At 43.1% G+C, this 23,520-nt stretch overlaps 2 protein-coding genes across 10 annotated transcripts in view; both read left to right on the top strand.

Annotated features, from left to right (window-relative positions):
• Window positions 1-23,520, top strand: part of KIF1B (kinesin family member 1B) — a 336,458-nt gene that overhangs the window by 90,169 nt on the left and 222,769 nt on the right. The window lies entirely within an intron of this gene.
• UBE4B (ubiquitination factor E4B) overlaps window positions 1-23,520 on the top strand; it is a 120,783-nt gene that overhangs the window by 46,605 nt on the left and 50,658 nt on the right. For 4 of the 9 annotated variants that reach the window (XM_059057844.2, XM_067017807.1, XM_067017797.1 and 1 more), the window contains 12 exons: window positions 1,392-1,620; window positions 2,080-2,493; window positions 3,212-3,334; window positions 10,233-10,374; window positions 11,643-11,743; window positions 12,727-12,841; window positions 16,796-16,879; window positions 19,428-19,484; window positions 20,055-20,171; window positions 20,270-20,368; window positions 20,742-20,855; window positions 22,689-22,887. In XM_059057844.2, coding sequence (XP_058913827.1) covers window positions 1,392-1,620; window positions 2,080-2,493; window positions 3,212-3,334; window positions 10,233-10,374; window positions 11,643-11,743; window positions 12,727-12,841; window positions 16,796-16,879; window positions 19,428-19,484; window positions 20,055-20,171; window positions 20,270-20,368; window positions 20,742-20,855; window positions 22,689-22,887 — 1,794 coding nt within the window. The remainder of the gene's footprint in view (window positions 1-1,391; window positions 1,621-2,079; window positions 2,494-3,211; window positions 3,335-10,232; window positions 10,375-11,642; window positions 11,744-12,726; window positions 12,842-16,795; window positions 16,880-19,427; window positions 19,485-20,054; window positions 20,172-20,269; window positions 20,369-20,741; window positions 20,856-22,688; window positions 22,888-23,520) is intronic. The other 5 variants (XM_059057867.2, XM_067017833.1, XM_067017829.1 and 2 more) reach the window with 2 other exon arrangements.

Below are 23,520 nucleotides of genomic sequence, written 5' to 3'. Positions count from 1 at the left end.
CTGGGTAGTCTCGGGGATCCCGAGAGAGGCGCTCTGGATGACCTGTACCTGCTGTAAGTGCCTCCCGAGTCCTACGGAGACAGTGGAGTAAATCTGCTTGATTAAACTGCTTAGCAAGATAGCACATGTTGATATTTTGCCATGTTTACAGGATTCTGTTTTAAGAGGCTACACTAAACCACATGTACAGCAAATTAATAAAACTCTTGGCAAGATAACCAGCGTTACAGGGCACGCTCACTGTTCTCTACAGCAGTCATTTCGAGAACAGAAGAGGGAGGGGAAGTGCGCCCGAGTGTCCTTCTACGTGTCACTAGTGTATAACCTCCCTGACGGCAGGAATTTTTGTCTGTTTTGCTCGCTGATGTACTCCCAGTGCCTGTACTTAATAATCCCTCAGTAGATATATTTTAAATGAGTGAATGAACATCAAGGAGATTGCATTTCCTTTTCTCTGCTGTCTGTCTCCCATGACAAACACGCGCGCACACACACGCACACACGCGCGCACACGCGCACACACACGTCCTCTGTGTTCCTCGTGGATGGATAGTTTACTTCTGACTTCACTGAGATCTTCTTAATTCTGGTTATAGAGATGAGCTTAGCAACCATGAGTTTCAAAACCCTGCCACTTGTAATTATCGTAACTGTTAAGATTCTCACACCTGTCCAGTACATATATATGTGCTAATTTTTAATAACAAATCAGATAAGGTTTACGTGGGTTAGACATTTTATTTATTTAGTAATATTTAAAATATATCTAAAGACCTACAGTAAAGCAGTTGGGAGCTGCAAAGAATAAGAAGGAAGCTAGAAGACAGAGTCTGCTCCAGAAAGGCAGGTGGTGACTAAATATTAGACCCTTCGTAAAATACTTTGAACTTTGTACTTAATAGTTTAACTGTATATAAACATATATAGGTGAAGAAATATTAACCCAGTTGCATTTCTAGTGTGATAAACTAACCTCTGTAGTTGGGAGTAGCTTCTTTTTATAGTTAATATATATCAGCAGTGACTCTCATCAACTGGGCTCCAGTTGTTTTTTCATTTTTTTTCCAATAAGCTTTCTGTTTTGGAATAATTTTAGATTTACAGAAAGTTCCAGAGATAGTGCAGGGAGTTCCCATGTACACTTCACGCAGTTTTCCCTCATGTTAACATCTTACATAATCATAGTATATTTGTCAGAACTAAGATAATACTGTTAGCTAAACTCCAGACCTTATTTGGATTTCACCAGGTTTTCTACTGACATCCTTCTACTGTTCCAGGATCCAACCCAAGATACCACATTGAACTTCTCTGGTTCACCTTGGCTTATTCAAGGACCGTGTGTATGAAGAGCCACGTGTAATCTCTTCTTTATTCTGCCTTTCCAACAGTGTTCTCTGATTTTAAGGACTTGATTGGCCAGATTTTAATGGAAGTGCTAATGATGTCCGCTCAGACGAGAGATGAAAACCCATTTGCCAGTCTGACAGCTACATCCCAGCCAATTGCAGCAGCAGCTCGGCCACCAGACAGAAATCTCATGCTCAATACCGGCTCCAATCCGGGGACAAGTCCCATGTTCTGCAGCGTGGCTTCCTTCGGTGCCAGCTCTTTATCTAGGTCGGTGTGGTTCTTTTTGCACATCTCATTGGTGGTAAAATAGCCAGGACGTATGTAAGAGAAGAGAATGCTCATTTGTGGGCCTGTCATGCAGATTATGACATGCATTGTGTTTGGGGGATGGATTGACTCATTGAGGAGATATTGTCTCTTCCACATGGGTCTCTTTGGGTCTCTATGGTTAGGCTATTGGTAAATTAAGTTTTAGGAACAGATGGCTGTGTATAGTATATTATTCTTTGGAAAGGAGGCTTTTCCATAAGTATAGCCTCTGAATCAGTACAGCAGTCTGATTACAGTTATTTAGATGAGTCTCTAAACGATCTGTATACTTGAATGCTTAGAGATACGAAGCGAAATTATACTGTTCTTTAAAAACATGATACTTTCCACTTTAGTTATTTGTCTCAAGCTTTTCTTCACTTTTCTCTCCTTTCCTCCCTTTCTCAACTCGTTTAGCCTCTATGAGACTAGCCCAGCTCCCAGCACGGGTGTCTGGAGCTCTGTGCCAATGATGAGTCTGCCTCTGGCCCCCCCGCCCCGGGCAGCCAGCCAGGCGTCCGCTCCTCCCGCTCCCCTCAGCCCTCACGGCGCAGCTGCGGGGACACCTGCGGGAAGCCAGCCCTCGTCTCCGCGGTACCGGCCCTACACTGTCACCCACCCCTGGGGGTCGTCATCTTCTGCCCCGCGGTCCTCGGGCAGCTCCGTCCCGTCGAGCTGCCCAGGCCTGCCCACCCCAGCTAGTAGCCCTCAAGCCGTGCCGGCCAGCTCCTCGCGACAGAGGCCCACCGGCGCGGGGCCACCGTTACTGTCTGCCTCAGCCGGTGCGGGTGCCGTGGGCAGGCGGCCCTCCGCCCTAAGGAGCTCTCCTAGGTATCTATGCGGCAGTAGGGTCGGGCGCGTGTTTGCGGTGCAGGGAGAGAGGACATTAACACGGTTTGGAAGAACTGTCGTGTGGCACTGACCTCAGTTACCCGTGTTTCTCTGTTTGGGGTCATTAACCGCGTGTCTAACTGGTTTGGTGGGCTTGTGCCCTGAGTCCGCGCCCAGCCAGGCTTCCGTCGCATCAGAAAGTAAAAGGGTTGCTTGGTGGTGAGACCCTTTCTTCCCTTCTTCCCCTTCACTCTTCCTCCTTCCTGTACAAAATAAAAAGAAGTCACTTCGGTTTTGAAATCGAGTGCACACGTCGTGCCTCATGACAGATGAATTTCAGAGACCGTGGGCAGCTTGTATGTGAGAGTTGGGACTCACGGGACCACTTTTCCACTTTTCGTACTGTTGCTAATCATAGCGGAAACGCAGTCAGACCAAGGCGCTGAGGGAGCAGATCCCTTACCTCCGGCAAGTGGTTATGCCTTGACACTGTTTTCAGCCCCTTAGAAAGAAGCAGTATCGTGACTCCCTTAATCCACGCCCTCCACCCCTCAGGTGTTCCTAAGCCTTTATCTAATTTAGGTGAATTACTTTTGTGCATGTCAGTAGACAAAACGTGTAGCGTAAGATTTCATGAAAAGGCCAGCAATTGTAAACGCTTTCCTCCTCTCTGTTTTCCTTTGTTCCCTGATGACTTTTTTTGCTTTTGTTATGGTAGTACGTACGACAGTCCTTTCTCCTTCCTCTTCCTCGCACTTTCTGGGGACAGTAGTGATGAAGATGGAGAAGAAGAAGATGATGATGGTGGTGATGAGTTTTCTTGTGTCCAGTTTGGGTCCAGGTATCAGAGGAATGGACTCTTACCCCTGCATGTACCTAGGTGCTTAGGAACTAACTTTTACAAGTCCTAATTAGAGGTGTGCTTTGAATCCAAACAGGATAGGGTCAAATGACTCCAGGTGGCCTGGAGAGTCAAGATGTGAGACACTTTGCATGTACTAAAGCATTAGGACCTTCTCTTGGGGTAAAGTGATACACAGAAAAAATTTCCTAGTTGTTGCCTGACAAGTTTGGAGAAAAACTTACATGTAATCATTTGTCAAGAACATGAACAGGATCAGTCATCGTTAACATTAAAGATCAGTCATCTTTAAGCTCACCCACCCTAAGATCTAAAATGGGAGGCCCTCCATTTATCTGTTGGAAGAGTATTCTTATGAGCTGCCAGGTGTGAGCAACATCTACCCTGGGAGGCATGTTTTCTTAGGTACAGTTGCATGGATTGCTGCTATTTAGGAATGGCAGAGGGGCTGGAACGTGTGTGTGTGTGTGTGTGTGTGTGTGTGAGTGTGAGTGTGTGTGTGTGTGTGTGTGTGTCCGTCCCTCTCCAGCTCACTCCGGGCAATCCATTGAAGAGCATATGGGGTCATACTGTCTGGTATGACTGTGATGCTGCTTTTACTTCTTTTTTTTTTTTTTAATAAATTTTTTAAAATTTATTTATTTATTGTTGGCTGTGTTGGGTCTTCATTGCTGCGTGCGGGCTCTCTCTAGTTGCGGCAATCGCGGGCTACTCGTCATTGCCGCTCACGGACTTCTCACTGTGGTGGCTTCTCTTGTTGCGGAGCACGGGCTCTAGGCCTGCAGGCTTCAGTAGTTGTGGCACGCAGGCTCAGTAGTCGTGGCTCACGGCCTCTAGAGCGCAGGCTCGGTAGTTGTGGCGCACGGGCTTAGTTGCTCCGCGGCATGTGGGATCTTCCCGGAGCAGGGCTTGAACCCGTGTCCCCTGCACTGGCAGGCGGATTCTTAACCACTGTGCCACCAGGGAAGTCCCACTGCTTTCACTTCTGATCTTAAATTTTGCTGATCATTCACCTCCTCGGCCTTGGTAAAGCCAGACCGTATTTGTTTAGATGGCCTGTGGGATGGCGGCAGAGGCTAAAGCATAGCTCATGATGTTGTTGAGTGTTCACCCCTGATAACCGAGTGAAAAAGACCGCTTGGGTCTGCTAGGTGACTTTGAGCGAGAAACTATAATAGCACCTTTTTTCTAACCCTTCCACTCATTGTCTTACAATTTTGCTCTTAAATTGAAGTTTCCTCTGGACCGAGTTGATATTTGTGCCCAGCAGTGTTCAAAAATAGCTCCAGGCTATAAATAGAGACAGCCTAGGAATGAGGTGCACTGCATTCAGTGCGTCGGTGTTCAGGAGAATCATTGGAGGGTACATAAAGGAGAGAGGGGTGTTGGTGCAATGTCGAATATTGATTCAGGAAGGTCAAGATTTGTGTTAGGTTGAACGTCGTATCACTGTTTCTCAAGTCAATTTCCCGAAGATAGAAGTGTCTTTTTCATGGAGATAAAGTCCTAACCCATGACTGTAGTCATGCAGCAGACATCCTTGTCAGGAATCAATTTCTGTACGTGATGAAAGTGTTTTATTATCTGTTTTACTGTAAGCCATCTGAGGGAGAAACGCTGTCTCGCCCCGGCCTGTTTAATTCCAGCTTCCTCTAACAAAGATACCAGAATCGTATGCTGCTTTCACTGACTCCGCTCTAGACTTCTAACACCCCAGCCTTGTCTCCGATCTAGACTTGATAAGGAGAAATAAATCTCACCGATTATGTACTCGTAGCCGCGAACAGTTCGGAGCATCACCTGCCAGGCACTGTGTCGGCACTCAGCCTACGTATCGCTCTAACCCTCACAGCGCCGCCCCTAGTTACTGCGAGGAGACGTGGGGACACCGAGGTTAGCCGCACAACTAGTACGAGGCAGAGCCCGAGTGCGGCCCTCACACGCCTCCCACCGTACCCAGCTGCCTCTGGCCTCTCCACCTTTGCCCAGTGGGACTTGTGTTGTTCTCATTCCTTATCAGTTATTTCGCTGCCCAGAGTTTACACACCTACTCAGTTCCTTGGCAAGAAAGTGCCAACGTTTTACTCCTTACTTACAAAATTCCACTCCCGTCGGTTGGCAGGTCCTTTGCTGGCTGTTAAAATGAAATCTGATCTGTCCAGGTTTTAGAAATTATACATTCTGAATAGATATCAAAAAGAATGTAGAAGGACAGGGCGTATTCATATATAACTGATTAAACAAATAGGAACTTGAGAATGCATGTAGTGTCAGAACCAGGAAGAAGGAGCAGAAAAATCTTACTGATTGGAGCAGTCAGTGAAGAGTTTTTTCTTTCCCGTTTTCTAATTGATCTTCTCAGAATCTTATTTGCTTTGAAGTAAGCACTTTTAACACCCGCTTCCCGCCTGGCACTATCAGTGTCACAGCAGCAGCAGCCAAGGGGGCTTGTTTCTGTCTCCCTTTGTGCTTGCCCAGCGGAATCGAGGGGTTGTACATCTTTTGTGAAGTAGGTAGGACATACATTCCTATGTTAATTATTTATAGTGGTGATAATAAGGGTTAATTTAAGAAAGGCAAAAACATTCCTTCTAGAATGTTTCGTAGTGCTCTGTGAAAAAAGCTCTAAGAATTATAAGGAACTACTTCCTGCAGGAATGGAAATGAGTGAAGTGAGAGTTATCTTTGTAATAAAGATAACAAAGGAATTATTCTGAGGAAACGTTTTCTGATTGTTTCCTAGGACGTTGATGACTAGAAAGAAATTTTTCTTTCGTTTATCGGGTTCTTCTTTTCACTGCTTTGATATTTCAGTGAAGGAGGTCAAATCTTTTTTTTTTTTTTTTTTGCGGTACGCGGGCCTCTCACTGCTGTGGCCTCTCCCGTTGCGGAGCGCAGGCTCCGGACGCGCAGGCTCAGCGGCCATGGCTCACGGGCCCAGCCGCTCCGCAGCACGTGGGATCTTCCCGGACCGGGGCTCGAACCCGCGTCCCCTGCATCGGCAGGCGGACTCTCAACCACTGCGCCACCAGGGAAGCCCGAGGAGGTCAAATCTTGAAAGTCATGAGCCTATGAATAGAGAGAGAAAACTAGCGAATAGTGGAAAACATTGACGTTTCCCCTCTTATTTCTGCTGAGCATCACTATTTGGAGATGAAGCAACGGAGATGGCCGAAAGGAAATCTTTCTACCCTGTCCGTCCCCCAAACCCTCCAGTGATTTCCCTTCTCCCACAGAGTAAGACCCAAAGCCTCTCACCCTGGCCTGCGAGACCGTGCATCCCCCCCGCCCACACTCACACTCACACACTCTTCCTGCTCCTCTCTGTCACCCATACTCTGCCTTTCTTTTCCTTCATAGCACTTACAGCACTTCTATACTATTATTATTTTTTTAATTGTCTCCTCACTGTAATGTAGTTGCCATATAACAAGGTCTTGATCTGTTTGATTCATTGTACTACCCCCAGGACCTTCAACAGTGCAGACATTTGTTCAGGGAATTTACATGGCTTGACCCTGCCCAGCTCTGCCTTTGCCTTGCATCGAGAAAATATACCATTCCAAAGTCTGCCTCTAAAAAAGTAATAAAATAGGGTGATTATTCCCACGATCGAAGAAAAGAAACTGCGATGGAATCCTTTTAAGAAACAAGTTTTCTTGGTACATTTAAAATGGGACTTAATTTGAACAGATCTGATGCATGTATAAATCCCCAGAAATATTTTCATTGTGTTTTCAGAAGGATTCAGCTGTATCTCCAATATGTGAAGTAATGACATTATTCAGTTGGATTGTTGATGTAGTTATCAGAAAATGGTTCACATACTCTCCCAAGGGAGGTATAATTTTATAGATACTCTTAGGACTTGAACATGACATATTTCCAATGGCATATTCCATATGTTGCAGTTGTAAAAGCATCATGAATTTCATAACAACCTCTTTAGGAAAAAAATGAAATACTTTTTTTTTTTTTTTTGCGGTACGCGGGCCTCTCACTGTCGCGGCCTCTCCCGTTGCGGAGCACAGGCTCCGGATGCGCAGGCTCAGCGGCCACGGCTCACGGGCCCAGCCGCTCCGCGGCACGTGGGATCTTCCCGGACCGGGGCACGAACCCGCGTCCCCTGCATCGGCAGGCGGACTCTCAACCACTGCGCCACCAGGGAAGCCCGAAATACTGTTTTAAAACATTTAAAAATGTCCATTGATAGCATAAATTTAATGCATATAAACTGTACACCCCTTGCTCCTTTAGTATCACATTCAAAATTTGAGTTCAGCTCTGAGTTCAAACTAGAGATCCTTATAAACCAGTTTTGACCGCTGACAATTATGCACAGCCCTCGTGACACTGGCCGCTTTGCATACCTGTGCTCATGATCTACTTCGGCACCCTTAGGGCTGATCTTATAATTTGGAAGCATATTGACGAACACTAGGGTTTATTCTACGTTTTCTGTTTAGTTAAACTTATGTTTCTTTTTTTTCCTTTCTTTCTCTTCTCTTCTCTTGAAAGTCACTTGGAAGTGTTGTTTGGTGCCTGACAAGATGATCACAACATACATCAACGTCTTTTATCTTTGAAACTTCCCTTATACATTCTGAGTGTCTCTCATTGCCTTGCCTGGTAGTCTCGTACACGCCCTGTCCCTTTTCATGCCTTTGCGAAATGTTCATGAAGGCATTTCGGTTGACTTTGAGGTGTTGAGATCTAAGTTAAAGTGAAAGGGGACGTTTTGGCTGAGAATGGAACCCAGCGTCGGTGCATCAGCAGCCAGCAGCTAAGCACGTTGACTTCCCACAGTCGTTCACAGGCACAGCATCAGACTGACTCCTTGCGACTGTCAAGGACCTATTGGCATCAAATATCAGATGCTTTCCATTTCAGAGGTGTAACAATGTGAGTAAGACGGGGCTTATTATCAAGGAAATGTATGGTTTAAATACTTCATGTTAAACATGAGGAAGATCCCTTCTCATTGTCATCCGTGAGAGTTTCTCAAAGGGAATTTAACCTTAACCGTGGATCGTTATAAGCCTGTGTTAGCAACTTTCACCTCCGGGAAGTGCAGTGAATATAGTCCCCGAGTCCCTAACCTCACATGGAAGAGGGAAAGATAGCAGATAGCTTGAGAGCGAGGTCGTGTCAGGTAAAGCCAAATATCTTTTTCCCCTTTCTCCTTCTGGGGAGTCGCCACACTTCTTATATTTACGGGTGGGTTTTTCTCTTTTGTTCTTAGGCGTTTTCATTTTTTCCCTTTATTACAGTCCTCATCTTTCTGTCGTCAGGCCAGTTAACAGGTAACAGATCTTACCGTACCATGAAATGTAGCCCAAACCTTAAGTGGTGTGAAGACACAAGACTTGCTTTTGGTTTTCTTGAGGTTTCCCACCCTGGGCTGCCCATCTTTGGCTCTGGTGAGGCACTTCGTGGGCGGCTCCGATACCTGCCCAGACAGGAGGGCGTTGGCTGCCCAGTGCTTTTGACTGTTTCTCAGCCTCCCCTCCTCCCTTCCCTTCTATCAGACCTATGTGGTAAGTAAGTTGTAAGAATTCAGATTTACGAGACTCTGGCCTGAGAGCCTTGGATTTAAAGCCTTGGCATTGTTTTCATCTTTTTAAATTGAAATACTCTAATATCATACTTTCATTCCAACGTCAATTTTGTATATTCTTCTAAAATTCTAAGGTCAGTTATGTATATATTCCAAAAGTACTTATGTGTATCGATGCATCTATCTGCATAACATATCATTAATATCTTAATTCTTCTTTTAGTTTTTAGCTCCTCTCTGCCCCAGGCTGAAGTAGGGATGGGTATCTCAAGTTCCTGACATTCTTCCCCGACTTTATCATCTTTCACATGTAAATTTTTTTTTGTTTTTTTGCTAAGTTCATATTTTTTCATTTGTCTTTATTTCAAAATTCCTGACCTCTTCCTATGCCATGATCCATCTTCTCGTATCTTTTATGTCTATCAAATTTGTGAGTTAAACATCAGATTTGGTTTGGGACCTGTTGATGGTTAATGTGAACTTTGATTTCCTAACACCTAACCCTTGTGATAACGGTCTCAGGGAATAGCTGTTCCTAATAATAACAGTGCCTCACGTTGTATCCTGCTTATGTTTTACAAAGCACCTCCACATGATTTTATTGAACCCTCACTGCAGATGAGATGAAGTTCGGGGTTCAGGTAACAAGTAAGCAGCAGGGATGGGAATAGAACGCAAGTTTGGATACTCCTAGTGCAAGGTGTTTGTTTTGTTTTCACTATTCTTTGTCCCCTTTGCCAAACATTTTGGAAGATTTGTGTCTGTAACGTATTTTTCGTGTCTCCTTCTAACTGGATGGTTTTCCGAGGCCCTGGTCCTGTTGCCAAATGCTGGATGAAGGCTTTTAAGATCTGTGCTAGAAGTTAGGAAGAGCGGTATTTTGTCAGTCCCTCGTAACTTCACTCCTAAAGACTTCGGTTACGTAATAGCATAGGCTGACTTTAACCTCCAAGCCTGCCTAACTGCAGCTGGCCAGTTGGATTTACATACGTGTGGTGTCCCTTCAAATGCCCAGCGCTCAGCAGCAATTCTTAGTCCTCCTGGTTTTGTAAGGTGCTGTTCCCAAGAAGATAAGATGTTGGGTTTCTGGACAGACTTTCTTAGGTCAATAAAACGTTTATTAAAAAGTGCTGTTGTTGGACTTGGAGCAGGTGAAACAAGCAGAGTCCGCTCCAGCCTCGGCTGCATGGGTGTCTGTGCTTTGTTCTGGGCGCGGGGACCCTAACGGGGTCTGCAGGAGTTCTGCAGAAGTGCGAACTCTATCAAACATGATTTATTGAGAACAGATAAAAATCATCCATTCTTCTTTTCTCCACAAAGTTTGGGAGCCTCTGGTGGGGCAAGTACTTGGGATTCCTACAGCGACCATTTCACCATTGAGACGTGCAAAGAGACAGATATGCTGAACTACCTCATCGAGTGTTTTGACCGAGTTGGAATAGAGGAAAAAAAAGCACCGAAGGTAACATAAAACGGATTCCTTTTAAAACCCCCACAAAAACCTGGTTATGTGGTGGATAAGTGATTGGGTTTTGACCCCCTAATGAGCATTCATTCATTTATTCAATCAGTCAAGTGGTTATTGAGCATCTACAATGGGTCAGGCACTGTGTTAGAAGCTGGGGGTGGATCAGTGAACCAAACAGACAGGGATCCCAGTCCTCATGGAACTCACGTCCTAGTGGAGGGAGGAAGTGACAGGGCCAAGGGCCACTGCCGCCGGCGACTTACACGGCCCTGATGATTTCTCTCCTAGTCTGTCGTAATCATAATAACCAACATTTATGGAGCGCCTAGACTGCCAGACGCTTGGCTAGGCCTCATTCTCACAGGTGTTCATTAGCCCGGTGTAGTCCTGTGTGGTATAAGCATTATTTTTTTCCATTGTGTTAATAAGCTAATGAACCTCAGAGAGATCTAGTACATACTAACCTCCGTCTTTCCTAAAAGCCAGGTGGTGTAAAGTGAACTTTCAAAAAGCGAGGGATACCTGTAATTGTCCAGAATCACATAAATAATAAATTGCAAAACTGGGTTTAAACTCAGCAAGCTGCACTTTTTCTTCTATTTCATGCTGAGTTGCTTTCTTATTATCTCATTTCATTCCTATTTCATTTTCTTTTTTTCTTTTTTTTTTTTTAAATTTTTATTGGAGTATAGTTGATTTACAATGTTGTGTTAGTTTCAGGTACACGGCAAAATGAATTGGTTATACATATACAAATATCCACTCTTTTTTTTTTAAAGATTCTTTTCCCATATAGGCCGTTGTAGAGTACTAAGTAGAGTTCCCTGTGCTATACAGTAGGTCCTTATTAGTTATCTGTTGTATATATAGTAGTATGTATATGTCAATCCCAATCTCCCAATTTACACCCCCCCACCAATTTCATTTTCTAGTTATCCTGTTGTCAACCTGTTAGTTTCATATTTGTGAAGGGCCTCTTGGGGTTTGCTGCACTTAACCTTAGCAAAAGCAAAGAGAGTGGGCATATATCTGAAATCCCCACTTGGTCACCTGAAGCTTCTTCTTCTCTCTTCTCTAATTGTAGATTTTAGCGGAGACAGTATACTTGGATGATACAGTTACTCTAGTTTGTTCATCATCAGTAAAGGAAGAGAAAAGGATGCCATTTCCTGCAGATTGATCTCTTCTGACTCTTGTCAGTTTTCAACTGTATGGGATTATTTTGTTTTTCTTTGTAGACTAACCTCTACCTTTCTTTGCAGATGTGCAGCCAGCCAGCAGTCAGCCAGCTTCTGAGCAACATCCGCTCACAGTGCATATCCCATACTGCATTAGTACTTCAAGGGTCCCTCACACAACCAAGGTATGAAAAACCAATATGTGCTTGCTGTTAGCAGGGAGAGGGCCCTCTCCATCAGGCTGCCCAGCCATTCTGCACCACGCTGGATAACTCACTTCCTCACCCATGAAATGAGTGGTTGACTAGATGGTTTCTGAGGTCCCTGTCTTTCTCTCAAATACTATGAAAATAAAACACTCTGTGTGCTTTATTGAGATAGACTGTGGTTGAAACATGTTGACATCAGGGCAGGAAATTAGTAATCCAGTTTAAAAGCAGCTGCTTGAAAGCAGTATAGATACTTGAAAAAAATGTTCAGATCATCACTTTCCATGTATCATATAATCAATTTCTGTTATTCAATAATAAAGAATAGTGGTGGAATGGGTAATGTGGGAATCACCCAAAGTGTACTACATTATTAATTTTTGTTCAGGGGGTCCCATAAAGGTTTCATGTTTAATAAAAGAGTATTTCTGTATTTCATTTCTCTTATGAAAAAACATCTAAAGGAAAAATGACAAAGTTCAAGGTTTATTCATTCTGGATGATCTTACCATAACCATTTTTGAAATTTGTCAGAAAAAAAAAAAAAAGGAAAATGATACACATGTACTACAACTTAAACACTGTTCCATGGTTAAAATTAATAAGAGCTTAAAAAGGTCTTCAGCCACTGCTAATCTTTTTTTCCCCCATTGGATGAGACATAAATAAATAAGTAAAAGAGACACATAATACTTTGGTTTTTCTAATGCTTTATTTTTCAAGGGCTATATGGAGGAAAAGCTGGATTCTTTAAAACTTTCTATAGTTTCTCACTGAAAAGCCCCAAAAGTGATTATCTTAACAATGAGAAGGGTGATCTTTTGCCTAAAACTCTTGACTATCATTTGGGAAATTTGCAGCTTGACCTGTGATTGTCAGCTACATGACATTCTGTATGTTCTTTTGTTACACGGTGACAAGTTGACTCATCAGAGCCCTTGACTTTCGTGGGTCTGCAGGTCCCCGCAGCAGCCGTCCTTCCTGGTGCCGTACATGCTGTGTAGGAATCTCCCATACGGCTTCATTCAAGAACTAGTGAGAACCACTCACCAGGATGAAGAAGTGTTCAAGCAGGTAAGGTTTTGTGCGTTGGCTACTGAAACTTGTGGATTAGGAGCTTCTCTGCCGAGGTAGATTTCTAAAGACACCATATATTGAAAACTTTGGCTCCTGAATTTGAACATGCACATGTTATTTGCTCAGAGAGAGCTACTGGAGGTTCCTGTCTTGAGGAAATCAGATTGACAGCTGCATTGTTCAAATCATGTGTACATTTCAACTAATCAGTCAAGCATCAGACATTTTAAACATGGTCTGTGCTAAGTGCTTTGGGAGAGTAGAAGAAATATAAGGCCCTGTCTTTGATTTTAAGAAGCTTTTAACACACTACCAAGAGATAGCATAAGACATGATATACATTTGCCAGATAAGCAGTGTTGAAAATTAGTTCTCTGAGTTTACAAAAAGGAGATTAATAAATCAAAGACCAAATTAGCTCAGCGGCAGTTTGCACGTCCCATAAAACCATTGTCTTCTCACCACTAGACTGGGAATGAAGTCTCAGATCTTACTGATTACTTCATTCATTAAGTATCCATACGTTTTTGATATCCCATTGTGTAAAGGCAAGTGAAAATGCAGATATATAATATTTAATAATAAAGCTTAATAATAATAATAACAACTAAAAAAGTTAGTCTTGAAGATTTCTTCCAAGGTAAAACCTTGGCGTGAATTTTGATTACTGTTCTGTGGCCTGTGTTGTAAAGGAAGCACTTTGCCACAGCAACTTGAACACAGCTGTTTCCCATGATGAAAGGATGCTTATGACATTTTCTTACAATTTCTTGTATAATAATCTCTTTTTTTGTTTCTAGAAAGAATAATAGAGGCAATAGCTACAAATGATATGATTCCTTTTCATCTGTTTTTTAAAAAACTCTGTTTGTTTGTTTGTTTATGGCTGCTTTGGGTCTTCATTGCTATGCACGGACTTTCTCTAGTTTTGGCAAACGGGGGCTACTCTTCATTGTGGTGTGCAGGCTTCTCATTGCAGTGGCTTCTCTTGTTGCGGAGCATGGGCTCTAGGCACGCAGGCTTCAGTAGTTGCAGCGCACGGGCTTCAATGGTTGCAGCACGCGGGCTCAGTAGTTGTGGCTCACGGGCTCTAGAGTGCAGGCTCAGTAGTTGTGGCTCATGGGCTTCGTTGCTCCGCAGCATGTGGGATCTTCCTGGAGCAGGGCTCGAACCTGAGTCCCCTGCATTGGCACGTGGATTCTTAACCACTGTGCCACCAGGGAAATCCCTACTCTCTTTTTATACCTAATATTATTTTAAAATATTCATATTGAGGCCTTTGAATTCTCAGGAAGTGTATTTTCAGCAGTTCTCAAAATATTAGTAAAAGAAGCATCCAGGAGTGAAAATCCCAGTCAGTGTTGTGTATTCTGTATTTGGAATTTACTAACTGCTCATCTTAGATGATGGTCTTACTGACTTATAGGAATATTTTAGGCATTATAGTGAGCTTTCCTTCTCTAGAAAATTAAGTGAACTCTGATGAAAATATATAACTGTCTTGGAAGGTTTAAGTGAGGCACTATATTATATGTGTAATATACATAAAGTAGAATACTTCTACTCAAAATGACATCACTTGAGGAACCAGAGTAGCTTTACCTGTATAAAAGCCTGGTGATCAGCTGAAGAAGTATGTTATGCCTATTTTATTCATAAAGAAACTTACATAGAGGCTATGAAGTGACCTCTATGTGTTTTTTAAATTGAGATGAAATTCACATAATATAAAATTAACCATTTTATAATTCAGTGGCATTAGTACATTCACAGTGTTGTGCAACCACAACAGATCTGTTTATTTTATTATTTTTTTATTTTTATTTTTTTGGTACGCGGGCCTCTCACTGTTGTGGCCTCTCCCGCTGCGGAGCGCAGGCTCTGGACGTGCAGGCCCAGTGGCCATGGCTCACGGGCCCAGCCGCTCCGCGGCACGTGGGATCTTCCCGGACCGGGGCACGAACCCGCGTCCCCTGCATCGGCAGGCGGACCCTCAACCACTGCGCCACCAGGGAAGCCCCAGATCTGTTTATTTTTAATCACAGAATTCTGATCCCTTGTCTTTTCTTATGTGTCACCATGTTTCCTCAAGAGAAATGACGAGTACAGTGGAGTTGCTGAACTGAAAAACAGCATTTTACCTTTTGTCTTAAGAATGTGGCAGATTTGAATTATTAAATCTTTTGACTGAAATTTCAGCCTTCCTTTAATTAAAGTTTGAGATGTTCATAGATAAACAAACAGCAATAAATAGTAGCTAGAATTTAGAATTGGAAATGAACACTTGGAGCATTTTTTTTCAGCGCTGGGAGGTATTTATGTGAAAATTAAATTATTTTAAAAACGTAAGTCACACAGACAGTATAATGTTTGATATTTGAAAAGTATGATGTTTAGTAATATTTTGTCTGCTTATTATAATTTAAACCCTACTTGCAAAAGAAGGTAACTCTAAAGAAGTTTTACTTTTTAGCATTCCTGAAAAAAATGCTTAAGAGATTTTTCTAGATGATCAATTGTGAAATTTATTTTTTGGTGATTCTGGAACTACTGTTTTTCCCTCCATTGCAGTTTGGGCATTTCCCACCCCTACACCTAAGCATTTCCTCTCCATTTGTAGCTAGCTTACGAAAGCACATTACTTCTACCCTGATGGCTTGAGTTGCAAGAACTAGAAGGATCTCTGCAAGAGCTGTGTTGATATCAAAAGATACCCCAATACACTTTGTAATGTAGGGCACCTTTTTTTTTTTTTTTTTTTTTTTTGGTAGGCGGGCCTCTCACCGCCGTGGAGCACAGGCTCCGGACGCGCAGGCCCAGCGGCCATGGCTCACGGGCCCAGCCGCCCCGCGGCACGTGGGATCCTCCCGGACCGGGGCACGAACCCGCGTCCCCTGCATCAGCAGGCGGACTCTCAACCACTGCGCCACCAGGGAAGCCCTAGCAGGGCACCTTTTTAATACTGTGCTCCTTAAATGACAAAGGTGTTCCATACAATGGGATGAAATTAGTAGGAAAGAGAATTTTTCAGGTTTTCTAGTAGCTTTTTAGAACACTCCCTTTTTCAGCTTGTTGGCATTCAGACTGTCAGCTGTTGTTTACAACATTTTCAGCTGAATGTTATTAGTCGTGAATCCCAACCAACTCCCTGAATATGCTGCCCAGTGAGTGCACTGAAATTTAAACGTGAGCTATGCTGAGCAGATTCTGTAGTGTTCCTGTGCCCTGATATGAATGGTGAGCTTGTAAAGGTAAATTTGAGAGCCCTTAGGCTCTGACATCGGGTTGTTGTATTAGTCACACCATATATGGAGGTAAGGCATCCTGATGAAGTTCTCTTTTTCAGTTTCAACATTTACCAGCCATCTCTTTGTTCTGTGTAATTCAAGTTAAGATAATACTACTATCCATTATTGGTCTATTTTTTTTCTTCTCTTCGAAGTAAACAAGGAAAGATGGAAAGAATTAAATGTTAGGTGTAGGGGTGGCAACAAAAAGTTTCTTAAAATGTTAATAGAATTGAGCAGATATTGGAACATTTAGTCCAGTTTCTTTACAGATTATAGGTGCTTGGTAATCAGAAACATATTCGTTGCTATGATGTGCAGGTTAGGCTAATTTATTTGATTAGAGCAAGGAGCCCTGGAGAGTCCTACAGCAGGCTCCACATTTGTGAGTTTCTGTTGAATCACGGGGAGTCTTGTCAGAGTTTTAGGGTTCACCAAAACCTATTACTTCTGGAGAATTCAGCGGCCTTATTTTAGGGTCAGCCTTGTGAAAGGACAAAGCAACACCCTGTGGCTGGATTCTAGGCTCCTGTATATGCAAAACAGCTTTTCCTGGGGCAAGCAGTGCAAATGCCTGGACTTGCAGACTCGGCACTTTATTTGACATGCCTCCTGTTCTTAAATTTTCTTTAACTTATATTTCTGATTTTTTTTTTTCTCGTAGATCTTTATCCCCATTTTACAAGGCCTGGCTCTTGCTGCCAAAGAGTGCTCCCTCGATAGTGACTACTTTAAATACCCCCTCATGGTAAAACTTTGTTCTTTTCCTTGTAACACATTCAGTAGATGTTTTTCTTCCAGATGATTTTAACATACACTTTTCTTTCAGGTCCATGATCAACCTTGCTTTCAAACTTAAAACATGAAATCATTATGGTGGCCATGCAGAGTGTTTGGTGTGCAGTGAGATGCGTCAGTGGAGACAGTTAGCAGCGTGGTACCTATTTCACCATCCGAGCCCTAGACAGGAGTCAGTGATGCAGTCATTAAAATGTACTTTGCCTTACTCTATAGCTTATGAAAACAATAATCATTGGTGGTCTCCTTCTTGACTGTCCTAGCAATGAGCATACCAGATTACCATATTTGGGGTGAAATTTTGTTAATTAAAAAAAAAAAAAAAAAAAGAATTGTGACAAATGCAAATAAAGAAGGCAGAGTTAGATTAAGAAAAGGAATACAATTTTGTCTTTATGTAGTGACTTTGCACAGAAAATTGCACAGTGCTTCTCTTGTTCATCTTCCCCGTTACCTGAGGCTGTACACTTCTCTTCAGGCTTTACTTGGAAAACACAAATTCGCTCAGCTCCTCCAGGCACATAGAGGAAGCATAAATTGTGGACAGAACTTTTGGCTAGATTCTCACCAAGGGTCTTCAGAGTTGTGAAAATATTGGAGCCAGAAAGAAAATAAGAGGCTGTTTTCTTCTCTGACCTTGCTTCTTTAAAATTTTGGGAGAAAAATACTTTGAAGTATTACTGAATATTTTTCATTCTAAAAGTATGTAGGAAAAATATCAAAACATGAAATTAGTTGACTCTGTGTATAAATACGACCTTGTGTAAATTGAAGCCTTGGTTAAATTGATGTTTTGCTGCCCATGTTCCTTTTACTCATTCTGCTAACTGGATTTCATCTTACCATTAATTCATTGCTTCCTGAGCACCTCAAGTGTGACACACAGAGGACCCAGGAGCTCATGAGATAAGGTGCCTCTCCTCAAGGCAAAAATCAAGACCACAACGATACAGTCAGATAATTACAATCAGTGCAAACACAGAGGTGTATTTCTCTGTTTCAGAAAATCAAAACTGAGCTAAAAAGCTAAATATTAAAGTTAAACATTAAAACATTAATTAATGTTTTAAACATTAAAACGTGAAAGCCAGGTAAATAGAAGGTGAAGCAGGAAGTCTTAGTTTTAAAAATAATTTTGAATTAATTTATGTCAGGGTTCTTCCTAGTGCACGTCATTCCGGTTCCTAATGAAATTCCGTTACTCCTTATGCATTGTTCTGCCTTTGGCACATAAAAGGAAGTGGAAAAATCTGATTATTTGAGTTCAGTGATGAAATCTCTTAGTGTACATTAATTATCACTGTATTATATAAATATTCCCTCCCGGAATTGTTGGCTTTTCTCTTGTGGTTTGAATTAGCTTGATGATTCAGTAAGGAGCTTTTAGTGTCACATATCAACAAAGTGTTCTGCTGGGTAAAAAGACAAAGGCCTCCATTATGATAGACAGGAGTTTTATTTTGTACCAGTATCGATGCTTGTGTAGCAAAGGGAGTGCAGTGAGAGAAAGGGCAATAATTTAAGGCAGGAAGAGGAAGACCGTTGGAGCTAAAATCAGAAAGAAGCATGATTATCCTCTAGGTCAGTGGATCCCAACTTTGCCATACCTTGGAATCACCTGAGGGTCTTTAGAAAGTACCTCTGCCTGGTTCTCCAAAGCTGTGACTTAATTCATTGAGGGTGTGGTGAGGGCATGGCCTGGCATTGGGCTTTCCGAGGCTGCCCAGGTGATCCTAACGTGCAGCTGAGTTTGGGAGCCCTGTTTTCTTCTCAGTGGCTCTCTGAGCCTCAGCGGCTTCTCACATGGGTCAGTGCCTAAATGCATGGACTCAAAAGCTTCCAGCAGCTGTTTTAGCAACTCCCATAGCAACATCCAAATCACAGAGGAAATTAAATTCACTGTTAAAATAGTGTTTGACTGTATTACCATGGCCATGGAAAACTCTGTTTATGTGCCTAAGAACTATATTTCCTGATTGTCTTAACTCAAGAACGATTGGAGCGCCAAAGGAAAACGTTGAGTTCTCAGAACACCAGGGATCTTGAAGCCAAGGAATACTTTTAAATATATTTTGAATTTGGTCACTTATTAAATTTTAATTATTTATAGTCCTGTTTAATACTGGCAATAGTAGCCATCTAAAGTTTATGAAGCATATCTTTTTCATACAGTAAGATGTTAAATGAAAAAATCATTTATTGTAAGAATACACTCATTTACCTCTGTGTGTATATGTACAAAAATATGTCTAGAAATATGTCTCTGAGGGTAAAGTTTATGAGTGACTTTTAGTTTCATTTTATATTTCTGTTTTATCTGAAGTTTTTTACTATGCACATGTACTAGCTTATTCATCAGAAAAGCAGTGAAGCTATTAGTGCTTTGTTGGGAATGCATACGTATTTATAGCAGCATTAAAGCTATGTCTTGATGTTACACATGGTGGTCAGTTTAGGATGAAATACATTTAAATGACCCTCTCTGATCTTGTTTCTAGGCTTTAGGTGAGCTCTGTGAAACCAAGTTTGGAAAGACACACCCTGTGTGCAATTTGGTAAGTGCCACCCTGATGGACTTGCACATTTTCAGTGAACATGGAACATAGAAGAAGATATTCCTTAAGTAACAGTATCTGAAAAATGTCTCTTGGAGGACGTTGAGATGCAGATGTGAATAATACATGTGGGTGGCTCTCAACTGTTACGTTGTTGTCACCTACACTATTTCCGGGAATGACATTATTCACTTTCTTTTGTGATTTTCGGGAGATAAGTATTGTACAGCTAGTATAACCGGTCCTATTGGAAACGTTTCCTTGAGTCCTTTGGTCGTATGGGAATAGTTCATTTGCATGATATCAAATATTATCATGAAACATAGAAATTAAAAGTATATCTTGTAAAAATGTAGAGGACCTGGAGGGCTTTCCTCCATCTGAAATGAGAAAAAGTGGACAGGGATCCTAACATATTTGTGACCTTGTGTTTTTGGATGTTAAGTGTCAGCCATTTTGCTGGTGGCTAAGAACCAGCTGAACAGGTCGGCTGCTGAGAATGCTTTTTGTCTCATTTTTACATCACTTGCTGATTTAGCAGCTTGACTTGCCTGTTCTGTTTTTTCCTAGGTTGCTTCTTTGCCTTTGTGGTTGCCTAAATCATTAAGCCCCGGCTCTGGGCGGGAGCTGCAGAGACTCTCGTATTTGGGGGCTTTCTTTAGCTTCTCCGTCTTTGCAGAAGATGATGTAAGTACAGGGGCCCTTTGCACTTTGCTGCTCTTGCGTTCAGATTCTCCCCCAAATGTACATTATACGTTGATGGAATGTTTGCTTTCTCTTTCCAGACAAAGGTGGTTGAAAAATATTTCTCAGGGCCCGCCGTTACCCTGGAAAACACTCGCGTGGTGGGCCAGTCACTGCAGCATTACTTGGAGCTGGGAAGGGTAGGTATTGAGAAAATGAATCCAGAGGATGAATGTGTTTTCAGTTCCGAAAGTTAAAAGCAGCACAATTATAGGCTCTTTATAGCGTGACTAAGGTAATTTGGCCCCTATCCTGGAAAGGAAACAGCAAAGTCTATTTTATTAAAACTATAGCTCCTCCCCTCTTCCACTCCACATTCTGCTTTCATGCTGATCATCTTGATACAGTTGAATACGGACTTTTCTTCTATCCGTGTAGTCAGGTTCTTCTAAAATGAGTGGACGTGGGAGAGGACAAAAAGCGGGAAGGAGTTGAGCTTTTCGTAAAGTCAAAAAGGAGTAATTTTTTAAACAAAGTTTTCATTTCTTTCTTCCCTTATAAAATAAATTTCAGCAAGAGCTTTTCAAGATTCTGCATAGTATTCTGTTAAACGGAGAAACCCGTGAGGCTGCTCTTGGTTACATGGCAGCCGTCGTCAATGCCAATATGAAGAAAGCACAGATGCAGGTAGGATTCCTGAAGACTGCTTTTACTTATTCATTAAATTCACTCATCTAACTCATATTTATTCAGAACCTACCAGACATTGTGCTAGGAAATGGAGATACAGTGTTGAACAAGATAGACAAGCTTCCTGCCTTTGTGGAGCTTATGTTCTAGAGGGTAGATGAGTAGACATGTAAATGTATAATTCTAGGATCGAGGAAGCCAGTGAAGCCAGGTAGAGGACTTGAAAGTAACCGTGGAGGCGCCAGAAGGAAGGCATGGGAGTGTCCAAGGAGGAGACATTTTATCAGAGACCTGACTGATAAGAAAGGGCCAGCCATCACAAGGCTGAGAAAAGAGCTTTCTAGATACGTGTGAAGCACGAAGGGGGGCATGAACCAGCTTTGGAATGAGCCCCACGTGCAGGCTTTTGTGGCTGGAGGATAGTGAACAGGAGGGAAACCGGTGGCTCGTGGGCTGGAGGGGTGGGCAGAGGCTCCATCGGGTTGAGCTGATGTTGTAAGAAGTGTCATCAGGAGCCACTGGAGGGTTTTTGGGAAGGACAGCACCAAGTCTGCTGTGGGGAGGATGGGCTAATGGGAGGAGGGGGTACAGGAGCCAACCCGAGGAGACCAGGTACAAGGTGCAGTGTTCCTGATGAGGGAGGCTGGTGCTGGGACCACTTTACCGGCATCCTTGCTATATTATGATTAATAAATGTATTTACTTATATTTACTTTTGGCTGCATTGGGTCTTCGTTGCTGCGCGCGGGCTTTTCTCTAGTTGCGGCGAGCGGGGGCTGCTCTTCGTTGCGGTGCACGGGCTTCTCACTGCGGTGGCCTCTCTTGTTGCGGAGCACGGCCTCCAGGCGCGCGGGCTCAGTAGTTGCGGCGCACGGGCTTAGTTGCTCCGCGGCATGTGGGATCTTCCCAGACCAGGACTCAAACCCATGTCCCCTGCATTGGCAGGAGGATTCTCAACCACTGCGCCACCAGGGAAGCTCCCTTTCTATACTATTAATGAGTGATGTGACATTTCTACTCAGGAGGAAAAGCAGAGAGAAGAGAGCATGGACCTGGTATTAGACTGCCTGGATTTCCAACAGGGGTTCCACTGTTTGCCAGCAGTAGGACGTAGACAGTTGCTTCTCTGTGCCTCCATTTCCTTGTTGCCAAGTGGGGATAATAATAGTACGTGACTCGTGGACTTAGTGTATATAAAGCTGTTAGAGTCATGCCCAGTATGTGGTGAGCACTCCACCGATGTTAACTATCGTTATTAGAATTGTGGTCTTTTTTTCTTGTTGGCTGTGCCACACGGCTTACAGGATCCCCAGCCAGAGATTGAAGCCAGGCCCTGGGCAATGAAAGCACGGCGTCCCAGCCACTGGACCTCCAGGAAATTCCTGGAACTGTTGTATTCTCAAAGCAGGATTATGCTATAGCTGTCAGCCAGAGAAGCTGTTAGTCAAGTGGTAACTGTGAAACGAGTTGTTCCCGATGCTTTTGAGGGGAAATAAAGAAGAGAAAGGAAGTAGCGTTTATTGCGTTTCTGCTTACTGATTCTGAGGATCTTGGGCAAATCACTGAAATTCTCTGAGCCTTCTTTTCCTCCTCTGTAAAATGTGAATAACAGTATCATTCCATTCTTAGGGCTATTGTGGAGATTCAGTGAGGGAAAACCCTTCACGTATGGTTAACACTCAACAAATCGCACCTGCCAGTAGCGTGACGATGGTGAGGCTATAGGTGTCCCCTTGCTGACTTCGGGATGAACGTCTGCTCTCCTTTCTTGTACACTTGTGCCAAAATTTCTGTTCAGATCATGATTTTAAATACTTTTCTCTTTCACAGACGGATGATAGATTGGTATCTACAGACGGATTGATGCTGAATTTCCTTTGGGTGCTGCAGCAGCTAAGCACAAAGATCAAGTTAGAGACGGTCGACCCCACGTACATATTCCACCCGAGGTGTCGGATTACTCTTCCCAGCGATGAGACGAGAGTGAATGCAACGATGGAGGACGTGAATGACTGGCTGACTGAACTTTGTGAGTCACATGTTCATTGTTAGGTCGTTAAAAGCTGCCCTTCTTTTATTATTATTATTATTTTTTGGTGTCACTGCGTGGCATGTGGGATCTTAGTTCCCAGACCAGGGATCGAACCCACGCCCCCTGCATTGGAAGCAAGGAGTTGTAACCACCGGACCACCGGGGAAGCGGTTCTTCTGTTTCTGTTTTCTTTTAATTACAAGAAGTAGAGTAGACGTGCGTTCTAACAGAAGGATCCATTTGGACTCAGCCTCATCCCGCAGTTTGAGTCTGACGGCAGCTACAGCGTCCTTGTCTGCCGCCTCCCAGCGTCCCAGCCCCATCCCTGGGGCCCGCTCCTGCCCTTGTTCCTGTTCTGCATCATCAGTACCCCAGTCTTCATGGACTCCTCTCCCCTTGAAGCTGCTACATCAGACTGTTACGGCATTATCAGGAAGAGAACTTTAATAAACATCTTCATAGCAACTCTACTGTCTTACGCGTTAAATATAAGGAAACTGAGGCTCCGGAAGGTGCCCAGCTCACCTAGCCTGTCAATCAGCAAGTTGCAACTGCTGCTCAGGTGTGCTGAGCCGAGCCCAGGGCTCTCTCTGCTCCACCACACTCCCTGATCTGGCTCCATCCTTCCAG

Source organism: Kogia breviceps, chromosome 1 (assembly GCF_026419965.1).
Source record: "Kogia breviceps isolate mKogBre1 chromosome 1, mKogBre1 haplotype 1, whole genome shotgun sequence".
NCBI classification, from domain to species: Eukaryota; Metazoa; Chordata; class Mammalia; order Artiodactyla; family Physeteridae; genus Kogia; species Kogia breviceps.
This window is presented reverse-complemented; position numbering and strand designations above follow the sequence as displayed.